Raw genomic sequence first — 21680 nt, forward strand, 5'->3', positions numbered from 1 at the left:
CAGACTTCTTGATAGTTTACTGTCTTTAAAATATTAATCTGAGCATGCTTTTTGCAGCAGTGTAATTCATATTACCCTATATGGACAAAGAAAAAACAAAGGAATGGCTTGTCTGTGAGGCATGGTGGTGAGTCATTTGAGACACAGGCATTAAAAACAGCAGTTTAATGCCACTGGGTTTCATTCTCTATTATACCTACTCCACTTAGTAATTCTGACTCTAAGCTCTCTCTCTCTCTCTCTCTCTCTCTCTCTCTATATATATATATATATATATATATATACACACACACACACACACACACACACACACACACACACACGCACACACACGCACACACACAGGTGTTTGTATAAAAAGTAAAAAAAAAGTGATGACTACTCTTCAGTAGAAGATAAGGCATCCAGTTTTTTAGTACAGCTAAGTATAATGATAAGGACACAAAGACCTTTCAACATGTACTGGACGCCCCAAGGAGAATTTTACTTATGTTTTCTGGATATCAGATCCTCATGCTGCATAGAGAAGATGTTTGAAACTGAGAGAAGTGAGAAAGTAGTTTGTGATATGTCATAGCAATCTGCTGCTGATGAAAATTCAACAAGTCTACTTGGATGGGTAGTCTACTGTAGCTTTTAGATCTCAACCATTAAATTATGTTTAATATTTTTGAACTTGGTTTTAGATTTCAAAGTCATTCTATGAAATATTTCATAGGAACCCACACAGACCGTCCTGGTAGGCAACTCCCAACAAAGGAGGTCAAAAATGTTATGGATCTCATACATTAAGGAGACAGCATATTTTGCTGAACCTTCTTAATGGAGCCACCAATTATTTCAATATAAGAATGATCACTTGTAATATTAAGCTTACAAAGCTATCCTACACTAAGTCAAGCTATGCATCCATGCAGTCTGACAACAGTTTTCCGAAGTCTCAGAAACTGATCTTTTCTGTCACTTGATTTATTTGTTTTTTAAATTGGTATGACATAGATATAATCTCACATCCTCTGTACAGACAATATGAACTGTTCTGCTGGTACCTTTCCTTGTAAAAATGCAGCTATTTGTGTTTACTGTTATTGTATTTGTCAGTTTTAATAACTGGATTCTACTAGATAACAAACTCACTTTTTATCAGGGAGGACTTTATAAATTTCCCTTATTTTTATATTATAACTTAATATTAAAGTCTTGAACTTTATATTATTTTACGTTTTATTTTAAAACATCATCTCTGGATCTTTTGAGGGTTGATGGAATGTATTACACATCAATGCAAAAATAACTCACCATTCTTCAAGATAATACTGGCATGTAAGCATTAAATTACACTTGCATTTATTGTCTGCATTCTTTTCCAAATATGGCATGCCGCCTGCACTTTGCACAAACGGAACACACAGAAAACCAGGTGCATACAGATTTCGAAAACTGTCACTGTCTAGAGATTTAAAATGAAAGCATTCATCTGTGACTAAAATAATTTGATGAAATTATTAAGAATTCAATAAAGATATTCACAGGGTTCGGGGAAATGTTTACAATACAAACATTATAACAGCAAAAATTAAAACCTTTAATAAAATATAGTTCACATGGGTGGGAAATTTTTACCAATAAGGGATTATTTATCAGAAGGGAATTTATTTGTAGGGGGAAATATTTGAACAGAACCTATTTCTGTATTAAGGCTGAAAATTTCAAAGCTGTACCTGTAATGTCAAAAGTACATGTTTGAAATCTTTCTCCATTCTTCCCCCCTCCCCCCGTCATGAAGGCTGGCATTGCTAAATACATAATTTGGAAGTAAGGAATTACATTTTTTTTCCAGAAATGGGGGGGGGGGGGGCAAAAACAGTAAGGATTTAGTGTATTATATTCCTTCAAACATTCTTCACATTTAGAAGAAAACCCCAATGCCCAATCCAAGGATTCATTACATGCCTAAAAAATAAGTAAAATAAGTAAATTAAAAAGTCTAACCTTTCAGAATCTTTGTTTCATCCACTCTGGAAAGATGTCCTTCGTCTATGAGCTTGTCTGCTGAATAAAATATGAGTTACTATCCAAGCTGAAACTGTCCAAGCATTTCTTTGTACACGTCTCAATCTACATTCCATGACCAAATTTAAACAAGCAATTACCTCACACTTCTCTGTGCTTGTCTGTGAGATTTTTTTTCTCCTAGTGCAATGAAGCAGTTATACAAAACACAGCTTTAATTATTTATGCCAAAATTTTAATCTAATTTAACTTTTATTTAAAATATTGTGAAAGTTTTTGCAAACCAAAACCATTAAATGAAACACAGGGACATAAAAAGAAGCCCTGCTGGATCAGATCAAAGGTCTAGCTAGTCCTACATTCTGCCCCTACAGTAGCTAAAAAGATCCCTATAAGCAGGAGAAAGTACAACAGCACTATATATGTGCCTTAGCACCTAATATATAGAAACATACTGCTTCCAACAGTGTTTAACACCAATGACCGGTAGCCACTACCACTGCTTATGATCCACTGCATGAACACAAAGATTTACATGCTTATGTATTTTGAAGAAATTCCACAACAGAAGACTTTTAAAAGCTTGTGTGAAATACAATTCACAAACACAAAACGCAAAACAAATACATATACTCATCACTGAAAGTGTCTCAACAAAAAAAGGACATCTTTCCATAAACATTATTTACTACCTCTGATTTACCTATACTCCTTTCTGTATATTCCTTACTTCATTGTTTTAGGTGCTCAACGGAGATTTGCATTGTTCATTCAACACAATACACAGAGGTGCATTCCATTACAAATACCTAGTATCCACAAATGAGCCACATGATGAACAGTTCTGAAGACAGTACACAGAATGCTGGTACGTCATCTAGCTCACACCAGTACAGAAATACTACTGTAGACATATCTTATACTTTTAAGAGACCAGCTATCTCTACAACTTTATTATTTTATTTAATATATGTCCCACCTTGCTCCTGACATGAGACCTAAGGCATCTAGCAAGATATACTGAAACAAAGTACAGCTACTTTTATCGTATACCTCTACGGCACATTTACTCCAGTCCAACTATGGCTTCCCCCTGTTTAAATTGAAGGGGGAAGAGTAGAACAAGATTCCTCTCCCATGTAGTTGGTAATAAGTTAGCAAATCAATACTAGACTTTTGATTTTTATTTTCTTGTAATGATCACTAGTATGACTAGCAAGTGGGAATGAAAGAAGATTGGAACAAGATGTACAGTCTTGGTGGCCTCATGCTTTGTTAGCAAACTAATGAGGCAGGGAAAACACACAATACAAGAATAGGCAGGAAAAGAAAATTAAGTTAACATGACAATCTGGAGACATCAAACTAAGAGGCCAAATTAAACTATGAGGGGAAAGAACATACATAACAAGAAGAGCAGTGAACTGAGGTATGAGAGAAGAACAAGAGGTAGCACAAGATAGATGGGGCAGTAAATGGGACGACTACACGCATTCTGTACTATCCTAATGCCAGAACCAATAACAATATGGTCAGGAAAATGTGAACATCTGTGGAAATAATTCACACAGAGTTCAACTATGTATTTTAGTTATTCAGTATATTTTAATGATGTCCTCCTGTTAATGACTGTGGCATTACAATCTGAATGTATGAACAACCTTCAAGAACAAATCTCAGCCAAAACTGTTTTCAATTAACATAGTTCATATGTCCATATGAAAGATGAATTGATCAGATGCATTTTACTACTTCTGATGAATGTTTCATGTATCTGAACAAGCACTAAGCTTTTTCATATGCATTTTTGCTAGACAGACTAACAGAAAGAAGGCTGAGCAAGACAACTGAACAAGACAAATGCCAAAACTTATGCTTAGAGATAAGAGGGCAGTGCAGTGCAAGCAGAAACTATTCAACCTAAGAAGTGACTTTAGGTATCTTATCATAAAATGGAGAGGCTAAGGAAAGCTAGGCCACATTTCATCTAAAGAGAAACTGATGCTTGATGTGTGTGTGTTATCCATCAATGATAAACCTTATCTATGTTTTCATGATAAACCTTGTCTTTGTTTTCATGATAAACCTATGGTTCTCTTTTTTGTTTATCTTGACCAAAGCATTACATATGAACTCATTTATCTATTGTTTCATGCCAAGCCAATAGGTATTAAATAAGAAATGCATCTTTCCTAAATTACCATTAGGCAACCTTGAGATCAAAGCACTGTCATGCATCTATCAAAGTAATGTAATACTGTTCACTGGTCCCATAGACTGAGGAAACCATGATGCAAGACCAGCCCACAATATAAGGTTCCTGAAACAGATCCGTTTTGCCAACGAATGCACTAACAGGTTACTCAATCTGATGCTTCTCAAAAGTTAGAAAAGCAATTTTATATTGTATTTTATCGCTTCAAGGATCACTTGCAGACTGTTACCAATTCTTTGTTTATTAACTAACTCCCCGATGTTTCTTGAAATACCATAACAAAACAGTACCGGCCTAGCACAGTGATTAATTAGGAGCACAACTAATTGTTTTGTTTTGCATATTACAGTCTGCCCTTCGCAGGGGCTAGGGGCACAATACCCTCACAAAAAGTGGAAAAACAGGAATATGCATGACTAGTGGTGCCCCAGGCCTGAAGTCACTCAGTGCGGGGTAGCAATGGCGGGGCCTCCCATGCCTTCCCAATTCACCTGCTCACTCAGGCAGCTGCTTGCCTAGAGCTGTCAGATGGGGGCTGGGCAAATGAGGCTCCAGAAGGGAGAAGGAGAATGCAGACACCCTTCCCAGCTGCTCTTTCCCAGGCTTTTCCCCTCAGGAAAAAGCTTGGGGTGGAGGAGGAGCAGATAGCAACCTTCTCGGCTGCCCTGTTCTGGGCTTTTTCTCCAAGGAAAAAGCCTGGGACATAGGAAGAAGAGGAGAAGTACATGTGCACTCTTCCTGGCCATGTCGGAGGGAAGCACGGTTACCTTTTAGACACGGACAAACTCATGAATAATCAAATCCATGAATGTTAAACCTACAAATCTGGAGGGCTGGCTGTAGTTTATTTATTACAGTACCCAAGGTCCAATGATCTATACCGGTACACATATCAACAGAATCAGAACTTTTTTCCACTTCCCATGCTGCACCAACAGTCTGTTTTGACAAAACCCTGCAGAGTAGACTATCAGGGTGCATATGACAGGGTGACTATCAGGAAGGGGAGGGGGTCATAACTCTGGCAGAAGCAGCAAGAGTACATCTTTGGACTCTGGCTAGCATTTTTTACCCCATTTTAATATATGAACAGCCTCAAAGAGACTTACAGTAAAGCTAAAACTCAGCACATTAAAATAAAAAAGCAGTAGCCAGAAAAAAATAACACTGGAGTCACTATGGTTGGCATCACCTAGAGCAGTAACTCATGGGGTCACCTCCTCCATTGACCTCCTCCTGTACCACACCATATAGAATCCTTAGTATTTATTTATTTATTTGCACTGATGTTACTCTTAAATTGTAATTCCTGTATATCACTGAAAGTAATGGTAATAGTTGTGACATAAACACCTAGTAAATTTAAAACATACCTTTATGTTACAATTTCATACACACAGCCTAAATGTATTTATATGTAATAGTGTCATGTAGTTAAAGTAAAAATCTGGTAAGATGTGATGTTTTTAAAGAATTTTTTAAAAATTAATTTAATTTTTTTTCAAAAAATTCAAAATGTGAGGCCTTTCCTTTCTCCTCCCACTGAGCTTCGCTCCACTCATACCATCTCTTTAGCATTTTAAAGAGATGTAGGTGAATGCCACACTCCTTCTGCTAAAAGGCAGATGTCTGGGGAGCAGTGCTGTCACCACCACCCCCTTAGTGTGTCACCTGGTGCAGCCCACATCTCCTGCATTCTCTAAGTGATACCCCTGACAAATAAAACTAGAAGGTAAAACATCACAAAACTATTAGAAGGGGTCCAGGTAGTCAAGATAGAAAAGTTTGGCTTGCTCTACACCTTGTATAGATTTCCTGAAAATTAGCAGTAGTGATTCTTCAAGGGGGTGAGCAATGCACTGGGGGTAATAAATGCCCAGTGAGCCACTAGGAAACTGTATTGGGAGTATACCAAAGCATAGCCATAATACAGTAGTAATAGTAATAAAATTTATTCAGTCATTGACCAGTATAAAAACAAATCACACAAGCAACATATCAATATAACAATAACAAATTAAAATATAAACTGATAGTAGACTGTACATGTATGGTATCAAACAGTTCTTTCTACACAGTAATAAAATGGCCATTTGACAGCTGAGGGTGCAGTTTACAAACAATATAACATAATTTAGCCACCTTAAGGGATACTGTAGGATCATTGTTGTCCAATAGGAGGCATAAATAAAAGGAGTCAGGTTTGCCTGGGAATTTACACAGTAGTGGGCTAATCAGTTGGTGACGAATGTCTCTATAGAATTGACAATAAAGGAAAACATGCTCATTGGTTTCAACAGTGCCCGAGCCACATGGGCAAAAACGGATTTCAAAAGGTGTTTTTTTAAATCTACCTTCCAACATGGCTGTGGGCAACACATTGAAACGTGCCAGAGTTAGAGCCCTTCTGAACTTCGGGAGAGTAACATGGAACAGATATGGAGCTGGGGAGGGGACCAAAACTTGAGCACTGAACATGACATATTTTGAAAGGGAAGTTGAGTCCATATATCTTTCTGCTTCTAGGATTTTTTTTTTAATAGTAGATTTGGCTCTATCAGTGTCAAGCTTTAAAATTTCTTTTTTATTGAGACCAAGCTCATTTAATTTCTTAAGGAGGGAAATTTCCCAAGAGGATTTAAAGGAATCTAGGAAAATTAAATTTGTCAGACCTCCAGAAGTTTTATGCAATTTTTGCCAATAGGTGAGTATACTAATCCACAGACTAGATTCTATTTTAATAGCCCCAGCCTCCCTTCTGAGAACAGCGTTCGGAACACAATGGGCAACCTGATACATAATACAGTCTTACACATAACTTTCAGGCATCTGTTTTGTTGTTGGCATACATGAAAATATTCTGCAGCTTCCGGATGTATAAATATGACAAAGCAAATATACACTTACATTTTCACACTCTTACGTATGTTTTCTATATGCAGAAAAAGCTGTCTTATGTTAAGTTCATTTCTTACCAACTGCCTACATGGTAAGCCCTTCTGCAAGACTATTAATGACAATCTAACTACAGATTTCTTTATTTCAAACTTGTCTTTAATGCTGTTTTTTAAAATAGAAATTTAGTTTAATTATGTTTTAACTTATGTATGAAGAATTTTTAAATTGTATTATGCTTTTAAAACATATGCCACCTTGGATCCTGTCCTGGCAGAAAGGTAGGATATAAATTAAGAAAATAAATTGAAGTGATTCCTATGTGAAAAATCCATAGTTCTTAGCAATATTTTTAAAAAAGTTATTCTCAATTTTTACTAAAGTAGATGAAAATCATTTAAGCATCCACAATAGTAACTTCAACTTCTCCAACAAATTCAGTACTGAGAGAAGTTATCTTCTTACACTTGATCTTAGCCAAAAGGCAGAGAAGAAGTTATCTTCTTAACAATCTCTGAAAGACTGTGGAAATCGATGCGCTTGTGAATATGCATCTGGAAACGATCCCATGTTTTGGAACCTTTGTCAAATGGTGTTTTCCTTGTAATAATTTGCAGAGCTTTGGTGGGCATGCAAATTGGTCCTTTGCTTTTGAATTAATCATCTTAGTACACTGATCAGACCTGCACAGCAGACCTTTTCTAGAGACTTCACGTTCTATGATTCTACGATTCTATAAGTTAATTCTGATTAAATGAATTGCTTTCTCATTATCTTTAAATGCCATGGCTGCCCCCAGCTGAGCTTTCCTGACTGACTTACTCCTGGCTAAAGTGAGCAAGCGCACAAGGGTAACAGAACAGCAATGAATCAGGGAACAGCCCCACTTACATTGAGAGAAGAAGTTCTTAGCAATCGTAAGAAACTAGGATGAACCAGACTAGTGTGTATCTATTAGTGTTAAAGAGCTAAAAATAAGAAGAAAAATCAAGGGAAAGGTAGATATTTGCAGAGTTTTTTCTGTACAGTTGTTCTTAAAGAGAGAGGAACATTTGTACTGTTGACATGGAAAATCCTGGAAGCCTTCAGTCAGTGTAACCATCTATCAATATTTTAGTTCAAGGATTTAAAAAAAAAATTCTCATTAACTTATCAAAAAATAAAAATAAATCCTTTTTAGAAAAATGAAATCACCAGTAGAAAATAAGTGAATAACAGAGCTGCAATGTCAGAGCTATATTACTGAATATAATGAAGGCAATTCTCTTTTAAGATTTTAAAAATGAAGGATAATGATCATCCAACTGTTTCAGTTAACAACGTAACGTTTATTTGGTAAACCTCATCCCACAAAAAAAAACAAAAACAAAAAAAACTGAGACTTGGTCCCATGCTGGATCTACTAAAGCTACTTAAGGTTGCAGAATCATCATAGCTAACATAAGTATTCAACTAGGTGTAGCTATTTACTGATACAGTAATACTGTCTATAATTAAAGTACAGTTGCTAACCTAGTAACATATGTTAAAATACACTCAATTATAGTGATCTGTGACTTTGGAATCATTTTTCAAATTCTGTAGCTCTTACCATATCTCACAAAAATACCACTAGAACTGCATAGGTGATAGATGATGTTTTTTTAATAAACTTTTTAGTGAATGTGATGAATGCTGTGTACTCACTCTGGCACTCTATGAACTGATGAATAAAAGTGCAGTCCCCTCCACTCTTTGAAAGAAAGAGCTCTAGTAAAGAAAGAAAAACCTTTAAGTTCACATCTCCATCTTTTGAGCGCTCACAACAAAATTTATAAGCCTCACAGACACAGGGGAAGGGATGACTGCTTAAAAAAAGGCATAAAAATAAAAATAGAGGATACAAAAAATATCCAAACAATAAACAATAGTGAAACATAGAATATTCTGAAGACATAAATATGAAAACTTATTAAACCCTATGATATACAACAATGCCTGTTAGATATGTAGACATCTCACATATACCAAATGCAGACTGTGTCAACAGTCACTTTTTTTTACAAGTTACCATTAGTTTAATGGGAGAAATGTGTTTTTGCCCCAATTCAGTTTTATGTGAGTAATGAGTAAATATTCCCTCCAAATTTTATTATTCCAAATTAATAGTACTTTCAACAAATCCAGTTCCCTATATTGGACTTTACATAGCATGTTAGTGTGATTATAACTACTCTTCCTATTACCTAAAAAAACCCTCAGAAAAAGAGTAACACTTTTTAAAAAATAAATGAACTAATAGATTAATAAATAATTCCAAATAAACTCCTTCAATGCAGCCTTTACATGATTAAGGAGAATGCTGATAAAGTCTGCTGGATACTATCATCTGTTTTATATAATATAGCACCAATTTCTCAAATGGCTTGTTTTTAATAATACCAAAATAGATGAATATAAGCTGTAGTTGATGTATCATATCTTCATCTCTCCATAATAATATCATGATTTACCTAGCATATTTTCTTAATACTGTATGGATTAAAATGTGTAGAGTAAGAGTAATGGCAACTGGTGTAATGTTTTAAACAATGATGCTATCCAACTTTCTTCCCATTCATCTTCAAATATCAGTAGGCAATTCTCTTTCAAGATTTTTTCTTGAAAGGCATTGTATCTGTCATTTAAGAACTGTACTTTTAAATTTCAAAGGGGCTCCATGAACAAGATTATACCTCACTACAGGCTAAGAGGGGAAAATTCACTGATTTGTTATATTTGTATTCTACTCTTCTTTTCAAAAACCTGATTTGACATGGCATTTTAGAAACACAATAATCCCTTGAGGCCTGTTTTCTTTCTAAAAGTACAGACTTTCTTAATGTTACCAATATGATTCATAGGTAAAATCTACTTTTCCATGTCCAACTGCATTCCAGTGCATCACTTGCCAATTTACCACTCAGGCATCAACAAATACTGCCATTATATTTATGCTTTGAAAAGAAAAATAAGTTCATTTGAACAGGACTATCCACAACAGACAGGGATGAACAGAGATCTTCTAAAGCACCACTGCAAAGAGACTCATGGGTGCTTACTCTCTACTTATGGTAGGGCAGCAGCAACCACCTTGAGAATTTGCCCTGAGACTAAGCATTTATGTAACATCATGCCCAAAGCAGCCAGGAGGGTAGGCGGTACTGTGGAAGGAACTAAGAAACTGTAGGTATAGGGCAGAATCCTGTAGGGAGTTGATGAAATGGCACACAGCCAAAATTACAGAAAGTGTAATAAGAAGAGTGGGTGAAGTTTTGAAAGGCAATACTAGGATGAGATATGCTTCTTTTACACAGAAGGAGTAGCAATAGCCACTGTATCACAAGAGCTACATGAGACAGCAGGACTGGGATAGCCTGCCTGCCTTTGCTCATGGAAGGATGATGGCCTCTGCTACAATCTGATGACACTGCTGAAACTGAAGTTAAAACAGGGGTGAGGAAAATACAATAAAGTTCAGGAAAAGGTTTGTTAGGAATTCCGAGTAGCAAGCAAAAGAAAGTTGCGTGGCAAAAAGAGATCCTGACAGTTAAACTGTGAAGAAAATATGGAAATTAGGTGACATTAAAAGAGAGCTGGGGCAAAGAGGGGGAAATATGAAGCTCATAAAACAAATAAAAGGCCAAGAGGAGCTTCCTAGAAAGGCCTAAAGAACAAGAGCGCAATTACTGAGCCCCTATGATAAAAAACTGCTTGAATTGGTGTGAATGTAATTTGGGAAAACAACCAAGATTTGTTTTGAAGTGAATATGCCTTATAAAAGCTGGAGAGACAACTACAGGTTTTAAAATAATTCAACTCCTTACAGCTGGATAAATGTACAACATCATGCGCTTTTGAATCTTGGCTTTGAATAGGAAACAAATTTGTTTGTAAGCAAATATTTTCAAAGTATATGAATTCCCAAAGGCAAAGCTTGATTTTGCCAGTTTATATAGTGGACACCATTTTTCTGTGCCATTGTGGTTGAAAGGACTTGGGCATCTATGGATTTTGTTGTCCGTGGGGAGTCCTGGAACCAAACCCCAGTGGATACCAAGGCCCCATGGTACTGACATTTTAACCACTGTGCCACTAGGGCCCCAGGAAGGGAGTTGGACTTTGATGGTCCTTGAGGTCTCTTCAGTTTCTGTGATGATTCAAACAAAACCTCCAGGAAAGGGCTATTCAATGAGGCACAATTTGCCAATTCCAAGAAATACATATGTTTTCTGCTGAGATCAAACAAGGTAGTGATTGTGACTTAAGGCACTCATGACTTTGGCCTTATTTATTTGGAAAGGAGGTAGTTTATCACAGGAAGGAAACTGCATGGCCTGCTAAGGCCCCAGGGAATCCCATCACCAAATCCTTGCCCCCACCCAAGATTTGGCTTAAAAATGGACTATCACACTCACAGAAGCCTCCAAGGGACCTAGCTATGTGCTGTAATGTTTTTTTGCTACACCCCCTCACCCACATACCACACACACAATCGCAAGTTACCCTTGGTTGCTTGTCATTTAAAAAAATAATAATAAAAGGAATAGTGAGAGTATGTAGAGTCAGGGTTATGTACAAAACAGGATTGGTGCAATCCACAGATCATAAAAAGTTGCCTACCCTGATTGGTGGATTGGGAACAGTCCATAAAAGTATCCTCTCACACTTTTGCATGCATTTAAGTTTCAATTTTCCAAACATATTAATCATCATGTTTGTTATAATGGCTAACTCTGCCAAAATGAAATCTTATCTGGACGTTTTCCATCGCCGCCCCGGCCCTCTGGAATACGCTGCCCGCTGAGCTCCGCTCGACTACCTCCCTGGCCCAATTTAAGAAGGATTTAAAGACCTTCTTATTTCATCAAGCATTCCCCCCATGAACATCTTTTTAGGGCCTCCCTCCTCTTCCGTGGCCATGAGGAAGGGCTAATTGGGGTTTTATCTTTTTTATTGTTTTTATTGTTTCTTTGATGCACTGTTTGCGCGCGATTTGTTGATTTATGTATTTTTCACTGTTGTAAACCGCCCTGATCTATGGAAGGTTGCGGTATATAAATAAAACTTTTATTATTTATTTTATTATTATTTATTATGATGCTTCCAAATTTGCTTTGATAACCAGGTTTCAATAAGGTCCCCAAAATGAGTATGGAGATAACCAGAAATAATTTAAATTATATCTACCAATTGTCACATAATATCAAACTGGGCAGAAGGAAGAAGGGAGAATGCAGATGTAGGAGAGGATGCACAGAATTCTGTGGCTCAACCCCTGAGACTTCAGTTCTATTTTTTCTATCCTAATTCTCACATCTTTATTACAGCTGATGATGATAAGTCTTTTTATTTCATTTTAAATGTATGTCTGGTCCATTAGGTATGGCAGTGTAGCAGTAAAAACTATAGAGAAAGCCCCAGGTGTCCAAGAGGCTTCTCTGGATTCCAGCAGGAGTTGCAACAACGTTTAAGAGAAAGAAGATTAATATTTTAAAAGAAAGAAGCTGCTATTAAAGTATTATCTAGACTAATGTTGAAGGACTATTTAGGAAAAGGTTAATGCTCAAAATCATGACATCGCTAAAATTTTAATGGCAAGAACAATGTGCCACATTAGCAGACAGTTATATTAGTGTCAGTAGGCAATCAAATGAAAGATTTTGAGGCCTGCAACATTATACTACACACCTAGCTGTGAGAAGTCCCACTGAACTGAATGGGACTTATCAACTGGAAATAAACTTCTATAGTCATCCTTATTCAGTTTTGAAGATATTACTAGCATCCCAAACAAAATGTTTTCAGTGTTTTGATATGTCTAATAGCAGGAATTTTACATGAATTTAAAAGAGACTACAATCAGCATCAAAGTTAAAATGTAAATGTTACTAGGATTATTATCCTAAATTGTTGTGCAGGTATTATCTGCCTTTTATGCTGCAGTTACTTCCCTGCAATCTGACAAATTGTCATATTGTGTAGGCATGATTCTGTTTATTAAGATTTCCTCTGTTGGTAGAGAAAAATTTCAAATCAGACCAGTGTCACAATATGTAGACCTCGTTCACTAGATTCTTTAAATTTATAAGGAAACACCAATAGTTTTGTCTATAGTACTTTATTTCTTTTATGTTTTAGAATAAAAATGAGCAAAACTAATATGCTCAAAATTAAAAATACCACCAGAAGAAAAAATTGTTATTATTCAGGATACTCTACCTTTTTCTGTGCTTCCATTAATTTTAGGAATGAAGTCATCAACTTGTATGCCTAGAATTAACAAATGATATTAATTCTGAATATGTAAAATCTCAGCTTCCTGCATTGCTTAGAGCTGAATTGAAAGACCCACTGAACTTTGCTACCTCCATTTAAAGGTGGCAAAAGTGAGGTAGGCATTTAAGTTATTTCCAAGGGATAATTTCAATGATAGAAATGCACAATTTATTATGGTTCTCATTCCTTGCTACTGTTGGCCTTCACTTCTCATAATGTCCCCAGATATGAGTGCAACTCTAAGAGGCCACCTTCTTATTCTGCCTACCAGAATGATCTTCAGAGTAACAGTAACTCTGGGAGCATTCTGAGGAACTACACTGTGGGCTTAGAGGAACCAAGGTAGGGAAGGAAGAACCAGTAAACTGTGTGCTCCTATGCTTCAAATGTAAGAACAAAGAAATTGCTTAATACCAAGTCAACAACTCATCCATCTAGCCCAATATTGTATTTTACATTGCCTGCCTACCAGCGGCTCTCGCTCAGAGTCCAAAGATAAGAGGTTTTAAGCAAAGGACTCAATTCAGACTTTTTGCATTCTTCAGTACTATTCTATGTTTTATCACTGTGCTACAATCATCTGTTGAGCTATTTTCCTACCAATCCCCAAAAGGAAAGAGCAGAGGCAATTACACCTTCCTCTTCTGCTGCAAATCTGTTCAAAACTTTTTGAATGTCTAGCTAAGTTCTAGCATGCTTTTATCATCCAATTTACAGAAAACAAGAGAACAGAATTATGTCCTTAAAAACAGATACGCTTACATATCAGATATGGCAATGCCAGGGTACAAACCGAAATCAAATGGTTAATGATGTAACGAAAAAACCCAGAAAAAGTAATACTGTGACTTTAAAAAATGCCTAAAGAAGTTCTTTCTGATAAAATACTATAAAAGCAGTGCCCTCTGCTGGCATTTTCTTGCAGCCATTTATTAACTAGTTTATCAACTGTTCAGAAATTAAGCTACAGCAAGAGGAAAGTATATTTTAGACATTCTTGCTCTGTATATAATCATTTAACTGTTTTGCTATTCTAAGAAAGGGATAAAAGTTAATCATTCAAAATCAGCATTAAGCAAAGTACTTTAATATTAGACCTACCTAAGCTGTTGTGTTCTTTAAGAGCTTTCTCTTGAAGATGTTCTAACCGGACTGTAAACAGAATTCCAAAAAATGTATATATTTCACAGTTTAAAAGAAAAACGTATAATAGAAATATGTTTGGACTGCTGAACTGACCTTGCAAAGCAGTTAGCCGTTCATTGGTGAAGTCATTATCTGCTTGCAAAGCCTCTATTTTTGCCTGAAGTTCCTGCTCTCTCTCTTCCATTTCTTCTATTTTCTGCTGCAATTCCTTCTTCTCAACCTGTCCTTTTTGCTGGATTTCTTCTTGTCTTCCTTCAGCTGCCTATATAAATACCAGAGAAAATATCCATACATCAAATCAATTTAAGGGGAAAAATAGAGATGTGCTTTGTTTTGCTAACAGCATGTCACAATATTTGTTCTGTTATGTAAAATGCCAATTTTATTCTTAGAACAGACCACTGTAGACTTCCACACGCCTAGTTTTTGTCTGCCCATTGTCATCTTACAGCATAAAATGGGATATGGGCACAGCCATGTGGGGAAGCCCAGTGAGTTGGATTCAAACCCCAAAAGCACTGGATTCAAACCAAAGTCTGACGTTTGTCACTCCTGATATAAATGAACATATCTTCAATCTGCATTACATTCTCATCTTACTTGTCATGAAGTACTCATACATGAATGTTCATGCTCCCAAAAGCTATGACAGGTTTCTATTCATAAAATGACAAACTGAGGGGCTGGACAGACAGGCAGGAAGGGGCAGCAAGACTTTCTGCCCTGGATCTTTGCCACAGCAACGATCCGCTCCCTCTTGGGAGCAAAAAGTAGCTGCTGTAAGCACGCCATGACGACGCTCCTTCTGGCCAGCACCATTTGGGCGCTGCACCACCCTTGTAAATGGGCATGCACCATGATGGCACCCGGGCAGCAAACTAGGGTTCTCAGCCATATGGATACCGAATCCCAGTCCGCATACAGGCCGGCGTAAACTGCCGGTCTGTACGGGGCCTTTGTCCATCCCACCATAGAGAAGTACTGTATATTCTGTTCTGTAGCATCACCAAACAATACTTTTGGGACATTGTTAATTATCATTCAAACTCATGGCGAGCCTACACCTCCTAAAATGGCTATAAGTCAAACTGTACCATACAAGATAAATATCAGATTTGAACTCTATACATTCTAATACTTTCCCAGGAAAAACTTTCCACATGTAAACATTTGTATGTTTATGTATAATATATAAAATTTAGTGGGATTTCCTCCTGTTCTTTGTTCCTTAAGTTGTACAACAGCTAAGTGAAAGCTGTAAAACTCCTCCAGTGAAATTGTAATAGTAACAGTAACATCCCTAATCCCACTTAATTATTTGCATGCCTGGTGAAGGAGTTTGAAAGAATTTGGGAAAACTAAAAGGTTTTGTAGCATTTCAGTAAATCCTAGGAAATGTCTTGTTCACCTGTGCATTTTGGCTTTCTTTTGTTGTAATTGAGCAACATCCTGATTTTACATGAAATTTAGAAGTCTTTTGAAGAAAATTAAAATCTGAATATAAGATAAGGGCATACAATAAAGTAACAATTAGTAAATAAATTACACTTAGAAATCAATAAGCTTCTTTCTTATTTTTAAAAAATGTTTGTTATTTAGACTTCTTGTTATAAAATTAACAAAATAAAAAGTATAAATTAGTGTAGTGAGATGTTAGATAAATAATTATTTAAACAGCTTCTTCAAAGGACAGATGACTCTGTGGAAATGAGTATAGGTGATTACCTAGAAGCATAGAACTCTTACCATTTAGAATGCTGTATTTGCCCAAAATGCAAAACAAGCTAGTATCTCGAACGGCCCTTAAACTAAATAGTTATATGCCAGAAATCTTCAAATGACCACAACACACAAAACTCTCTGTACTAGACCACCACTAGCAGCTGGAACACTTGGAAAAATTTGGGAGAGGACTAAATTGTTGCACTCCCCAAACATGTCTTTCATGCTGTTGCTGACCTTCTTTGTCAGACCTGTTTCTTCAGGGATCAAACTGATGTTCTTCACTAGCCTGGTCCACTATCCTAAAAGCCCCACTACTTGGGACTGTGCACATTGCACAAGAACCATCACTGCCTTTGCTGTGATTGGTTTGCTTCCATGTTAGACTTTATTAGAAGTAATGTTTCTCCACAATTCACTGGGAATAGAGTTTAAATGGTAGTTCTATACAACACGTATTATGGCACTACCTAAGATCAATACCTAAAATCCTTCTATAAAGTTTACTAATGGTTGAAACAGACAGTCTTTTTGTTGCACCACTTGGATGTTTACACAGGTGCCAGCTTCCAGACACTCCAATGGTGCAGCATTTATACACCGCACACAACTGGAGCACCTTAAAGCCAGCTTCCAGCCACAGCAGGGCAGAAAAGATGGCTTTTTGCTGGCCCAAATAGGAGCAGCTCTTTGCCATCCTTTTTCAGTCAGCAAAAAGGTGGATTGGGGTCGCAGCATGTATGGTTGCCACAACCCCAATCCGCCTTCAGTAGGGGCGGCCTAGGGCGTACTATATACATACTAAATAAATAATAGTAATAAGATGTGTTGAGCCCTGATAACATCAATTCCTGTTCCTTCTGTGTGGGAGCAGGAACTGACATTAGAAAGATTCCCTACATACTCATCAGATAGTAATGTTTCAACAACAAAATAATGAATGTATGTAGCCATCAATACCTTTAGTTTGTCAGTTAAATCTTTAATTTCATTTACAGCTCCATTGTATTTGTTAGCCAATTCCTGCAACTCTTCCTGAGTCCGTTCATTCATTTCTTTCAAGTGCGTACATTCATCTTCAGTGTTGCTTAAACTTCGCTGTAAGAAGAAAAATTGCACGTTACAACTAGAAAAACTTTATTTAATCTGTTTTTAACATTTTCAATAATTGCAAAAAGTTAGAGAACTATAATCACTTCCCAAGGTAAGTGTACTGAACATCAATCAAAGCATCCTCTCTTAAGATGGCATCTGAAGCATGTGGCGACAAACCTTCTAGAATGTGTTATTCATTAGAATTAAGTGTTTGCAAAAGATCTCACCGTAAAATAATCCTCCTCTGTGTATTTACTAAACTGGTTAAGTATTGTCCAAAAAAGTTATCTCTAAAAGTTATCTCTACAATTGTAAATAACATGAGCAGTAACTAAATCAGTTAACACAAACTCTAATTCAGTCTTCTCCAATCTGATGCGTTCCAGGCTATAGCACTGGCCATTCAGGCTTGGTATGTTGGGAGCTTAATCTGAAAAGCAACTGGTTGGGAAAGGCTTAATATTAACATGTTAAAAATATACAGCACTACAGTGCCACATAATCCAGTTCTACAATCACTAAAGAGATCTCCTTAATTACAGGGTCTCCAGTGTATGATGAGTATGTGCAGCATCCAACAGTTTGACAGCCTTCAAGCCAATTGACTGTCAGACCCAAGAATTAGCAGCACCTCTGACAAGAGAAGAGAATAAAGGCAATACTCTATCTGTGCTGCTTCCTTTTTGAATTTTCATTCATTCTGAAAGTAACATTCAGTGTGGTGTGATGTCTAGAAGATCAGGTCTGGGAAAACCAAGTTTAAATCCCTACCGAGCTAAACAGTTTTCTTTGTGGTCTTGGGCACTACATGATCAGCTTTCATGTCAATGACTACAGGATCACTGCTTGCTTGACAGTATAAAGTGTTAACGGTATTAACTGGACATCCATTCTCTGCTGAAGAGAAGGCCTGTTCAGGCATTCTTAAGCAGGTTTATTCAATATAGAAGGAGGAAACCCCTGCCCACTTTTGATATCACTTTGTTCATGTGTAAAGCAATTACATCTGAAGGAAAGAAACTCTTCTATCTCTGGAGGCTTCACACACCAACCAAAAACTTCTCATATCAGGCTTCCATGGGCAAAAGAGTTTCTCTGCTTGTGACATGTGAATGGTAAATTAGTAAAATGCCAAATTTACTAATAGAGCTTTACACTAACACAAACTAACAATAGACAGCATTAATGAATTTTAACAATGAATTTTCATGGTAAGGAATTCTGGACAACAAAGTTTCAGATAATGGGACCTCAGCTATAATCCAAATATCTCCCTAGCTGTTTCAGCTTCATGCAGTGTTATTCTGTAAAAATGTATTTTAAAAAACCTTAATTGCTTTTAAGCAACAGTCCAAGTAATTAGCACTAATATATTTCAAAGAATTGTTCTATTATGGATTCACAATTAGTAAACATCCCACCAACCTGCAAAGTGAAACCTCTTTGACAATCATCGAGATTAAGAGAACATTTTAGTCCTCCAGAGTCACATTTGATTTCAGAATTCACATGTAGCTAGACCTAAAAATAGGCGTGTCACTTGAAAAGCTGTAAGCAATGTCCTTGAGTTTCAGCCATGTACAGTTTTTGTTTCATTTTTTACAGAAACATCTGAGACAAAAAAAAACCTTCCAACAAACCTACTGGATTTGTGTAGGCTACATTTTTTGGCAAAAAAAAAAAGGGGGGGGGGGCTGAAAGCTATTCTAAATAAGTATTTCACCTCATGTGAACATGCATTTTCTGGCCCTGGGTGCTAGGATACTGGACTACTCTATAGGGTACGAGATGTTTGCACTCATAAATGCTCTTGTGGGCATGGGGCATTTTTATACCCTGGAAGAAACTGGAATTTTCATTGAGATCAGAAAATAGCCAAGAGTAAAGCACTGAATGGAAGTTTTAAAAAAAATAAAAAACAGCCTGGATGTAGATTAAAGAAACATGATTTAGCTTTATTATTTCCCACAGTGAAAAGAAGAAAGAAATATGGAGCATGGGAGCCCAAAATGCATTCCCATTTTCCCTAGAGATAATCATGGAGGTAAAAATATCTGTTCATAGCCATAGACACCTTAGGATAAACCACAAAAGATAAACAAGACTGAAACAAACAAACAAACAAGATCTTAATGAAGATGTAAACACAAGGTTTTATTTTTATGATATGTGGGTGAAATAATTTTTGTGCTATAAAATTGTGGACAAAATACAATTAGCAAATACCTCCACTTCAGAAAGTTTTCTGACCACTTCAATTTTTTCCTGAAGGACCCGCCTCAGGGACTCTTTGGCAGTTGTCTCATAATTATGTTTATCTTCTTGTAATGCTATAAGTTCCTTTCGTAAACTGTCTTCTGTTTGATTCTGTAAGTAAAAACAACAAGATGGTCAAGATTTAAAACCCACAGGTTTTCATTTATATTTTAAAAAGTATTGCATTCAGTTAGAAAAGCTCTGATCCATTTTAGAATTACATATTGTTTTCACTGGAACTGAAGACATTTGTGACTCACAAGCATCTTTGATCATCCCTGGATATCAGGAACTGCTCTGCTTTCATTATTGTAAGAAAACTATGGATTAATATCCATTGTGAACCACTTCTTCTCTCATGGCTTAAATGTACAATATCACTTAATTTATAGCTTGTGATTTTTCACAATCTAATTTAATTTCTATAATTCTTTATAATTCAATTTTTATAATTCTCCCTGATTGCAATATTTTATTCCATTTCTCCCTATATTCTCTATTCTTACCTTTAGTGTGTGTGTGTGTGTGTGTGTGTGTGTGTGTGTGTGTATAGAGAGAGAGAGAGAGAGTTAACTGCAAATAAAATTTATCAGGTTGCTAAGTGGAAGACTTGGTTATTTAAAATTATTCTTTAAAGATGTAAATTAGAGATTATCATTGATAAGGACAAGATAAGACTACAACCCTTTTCCAAGCCTGAAGAAAAAGAGCCCTCCTTCCGGTCCATCTGCCTTGGTCCAGGCCTCAGAGAGAGAGAGAGAGAAGAATGCTGGACCTGACTCCCTCCCCCCCCCCCCTCACCATTCCCTTCTCCTTTTGTGTTGTGTCTTTTAGATTGTAAACCTGAGGGCAGGGAACCGTCTATTATCCCCTCTGTTGTAAGACACCCGGATTCCCAGTGATTGGGCGGCATATAAATAAATCCTATTATTATTATTATTATTATTATTATTATTATTATTATTATTATTAACAGAAAGAACAAGTCCAATGTTAGCAGTTATGGGGGGGGGGGTAACTAACCAGATTGTGGTTAGAAATGGTGATGACTTTTTTAAAAAAGGATTAGTTTTCAGTGACCAGGAGTGCTTTTCCACATTTAAAGCTTGTGTGCCAACTGCAACCATTTCTTAAGAGTCAGATATGGCCACAGTAGTACATGACTTGATTACATCCTGTTTGGACTACTGTAACACACTCTGCTTAGGGCTGCCTTTGAGAAGTGTTTGGAAACTTCAACTGGTCCAAAGAGCTGCAGTCAGACTGTTAATGGGGACAGGTTACAGAGATTACATAAGACCCCTATTGAAACAGTTTCACTGGCTACCAGTGCACAACTCAAAGTGCTGGTTATAATCTATAAAGCCCTATAGGGCCCAGGTTCAGACTACTGACAAACTGTATCTCCCTGTATGAGCTGGCCTGGGCTCTGAGATTATCAGGAGAGGCTCTTCTCTCAGTCCCACCACCATCACAAACATAGTTGGTGGGGACTCCAGAGAGAGCCTTCTTGATGGCTGCCCCTAAACTGTGGAACTCCCTTTCCAGAGAGGCCAGAATGGCCCATTCCTAGTTGTTCTTCCACCAGCAGGCTAAGACCTCCCTGTTCAGACAGACATTTAAAACAGAAAGTTTTTAAAGAATGGGCTGGGGTGTTACACTGTTTTAAAGTGTTTAAAACATTTTACCTTTTTAACTGTATTTTATCCTTTTCACATGCAATTTGTTTTAATACTGTAATAATTTAATTCTATTTTAATGTATCTTTTTTGTATGCTGTTGTACTTATCTTAATAATAATTAACCTCCAAATTCAGGTAATACACCACTGAATACCAATGCAGCTAGGAAGAGGTTAACAGTGGGAAATGTCTGCCCAATTTACTTATGGGCTTCAACATTGGGTTTGCCACCGTGGGAAACAGGATGCTGGACAGACCTTTGATCAGATACAGCAAGCCTCCTTTTAAGTACTAAGTAACTACACAAATACATACTTGCATGCTATTAGATTTTTCTGAGAACTGAAATGTTTTATATC

At 36.7% G+C, this 21680-nt stretch overlaps 1 protein-coding gene across 36 annotated transcripts in view; it reads right to left on the reverse strand.

Annotated features, from left to right (window-relative positions):
• The window catches only part of SLMAP (sarcolemma associated protein), a 132001-nt gene that overhangs the window by 38518 nt on the left and 71803 nt on the right, over positions 1-21680 (reverse strand). For 9 of the 36 annotated variants that reach the window (XM_089522167.1, XM_089522026.1, XM_089521916.1 and 6 more), the window contains exons 9-15: positions 19610-19750; positions 17249-17386; positions 14660-14828; positions 14522-14572; positions 13364-13414; positions 8810-8872; positions 1993-2049 (exon numbers count right to left, since the gene is read on the reverse strand). In XM_089522167.1, the coding sequence (XP_089378293.1) occupies positions 1993-2049; positions 8810-8872; positions 13364-13414; positions 14522-14572; positions 14660-14828; positions 17249-17386; positions 19610-19750 (670 nt within the window). Of the gene's footprint in view, positions 1-1992; positions 2053-8809; positions 8873-13363; positions 13415-14521; positions 14573-14659; positions 14829-17248; positions 17387-19609; positions 19751-21680 lie in introns of those variants that run through there. The other 27 variants (XM_089522017.1, XM_089521863.1, XM_089521846.1 and 24 more) reach the window with 14 other exon arrangements.

The sequence above is a fragment of the Sceloporus occidentalis genome, unplaced genomic scaffold (genome assembly GCF_023333645.1).
Source record: "Sceloporus occidentalis isolate IW3139 unplaced genomic scaffold, rSceOcc1.0.p SCAF_1, whole genome shotgun sequence".
NCBI lineage: Eukaryota > Metazoa > Chordata > Lepidosauria > Squamata > Phrynosomatidae > Sceloporus > Sceloporus occidentalis.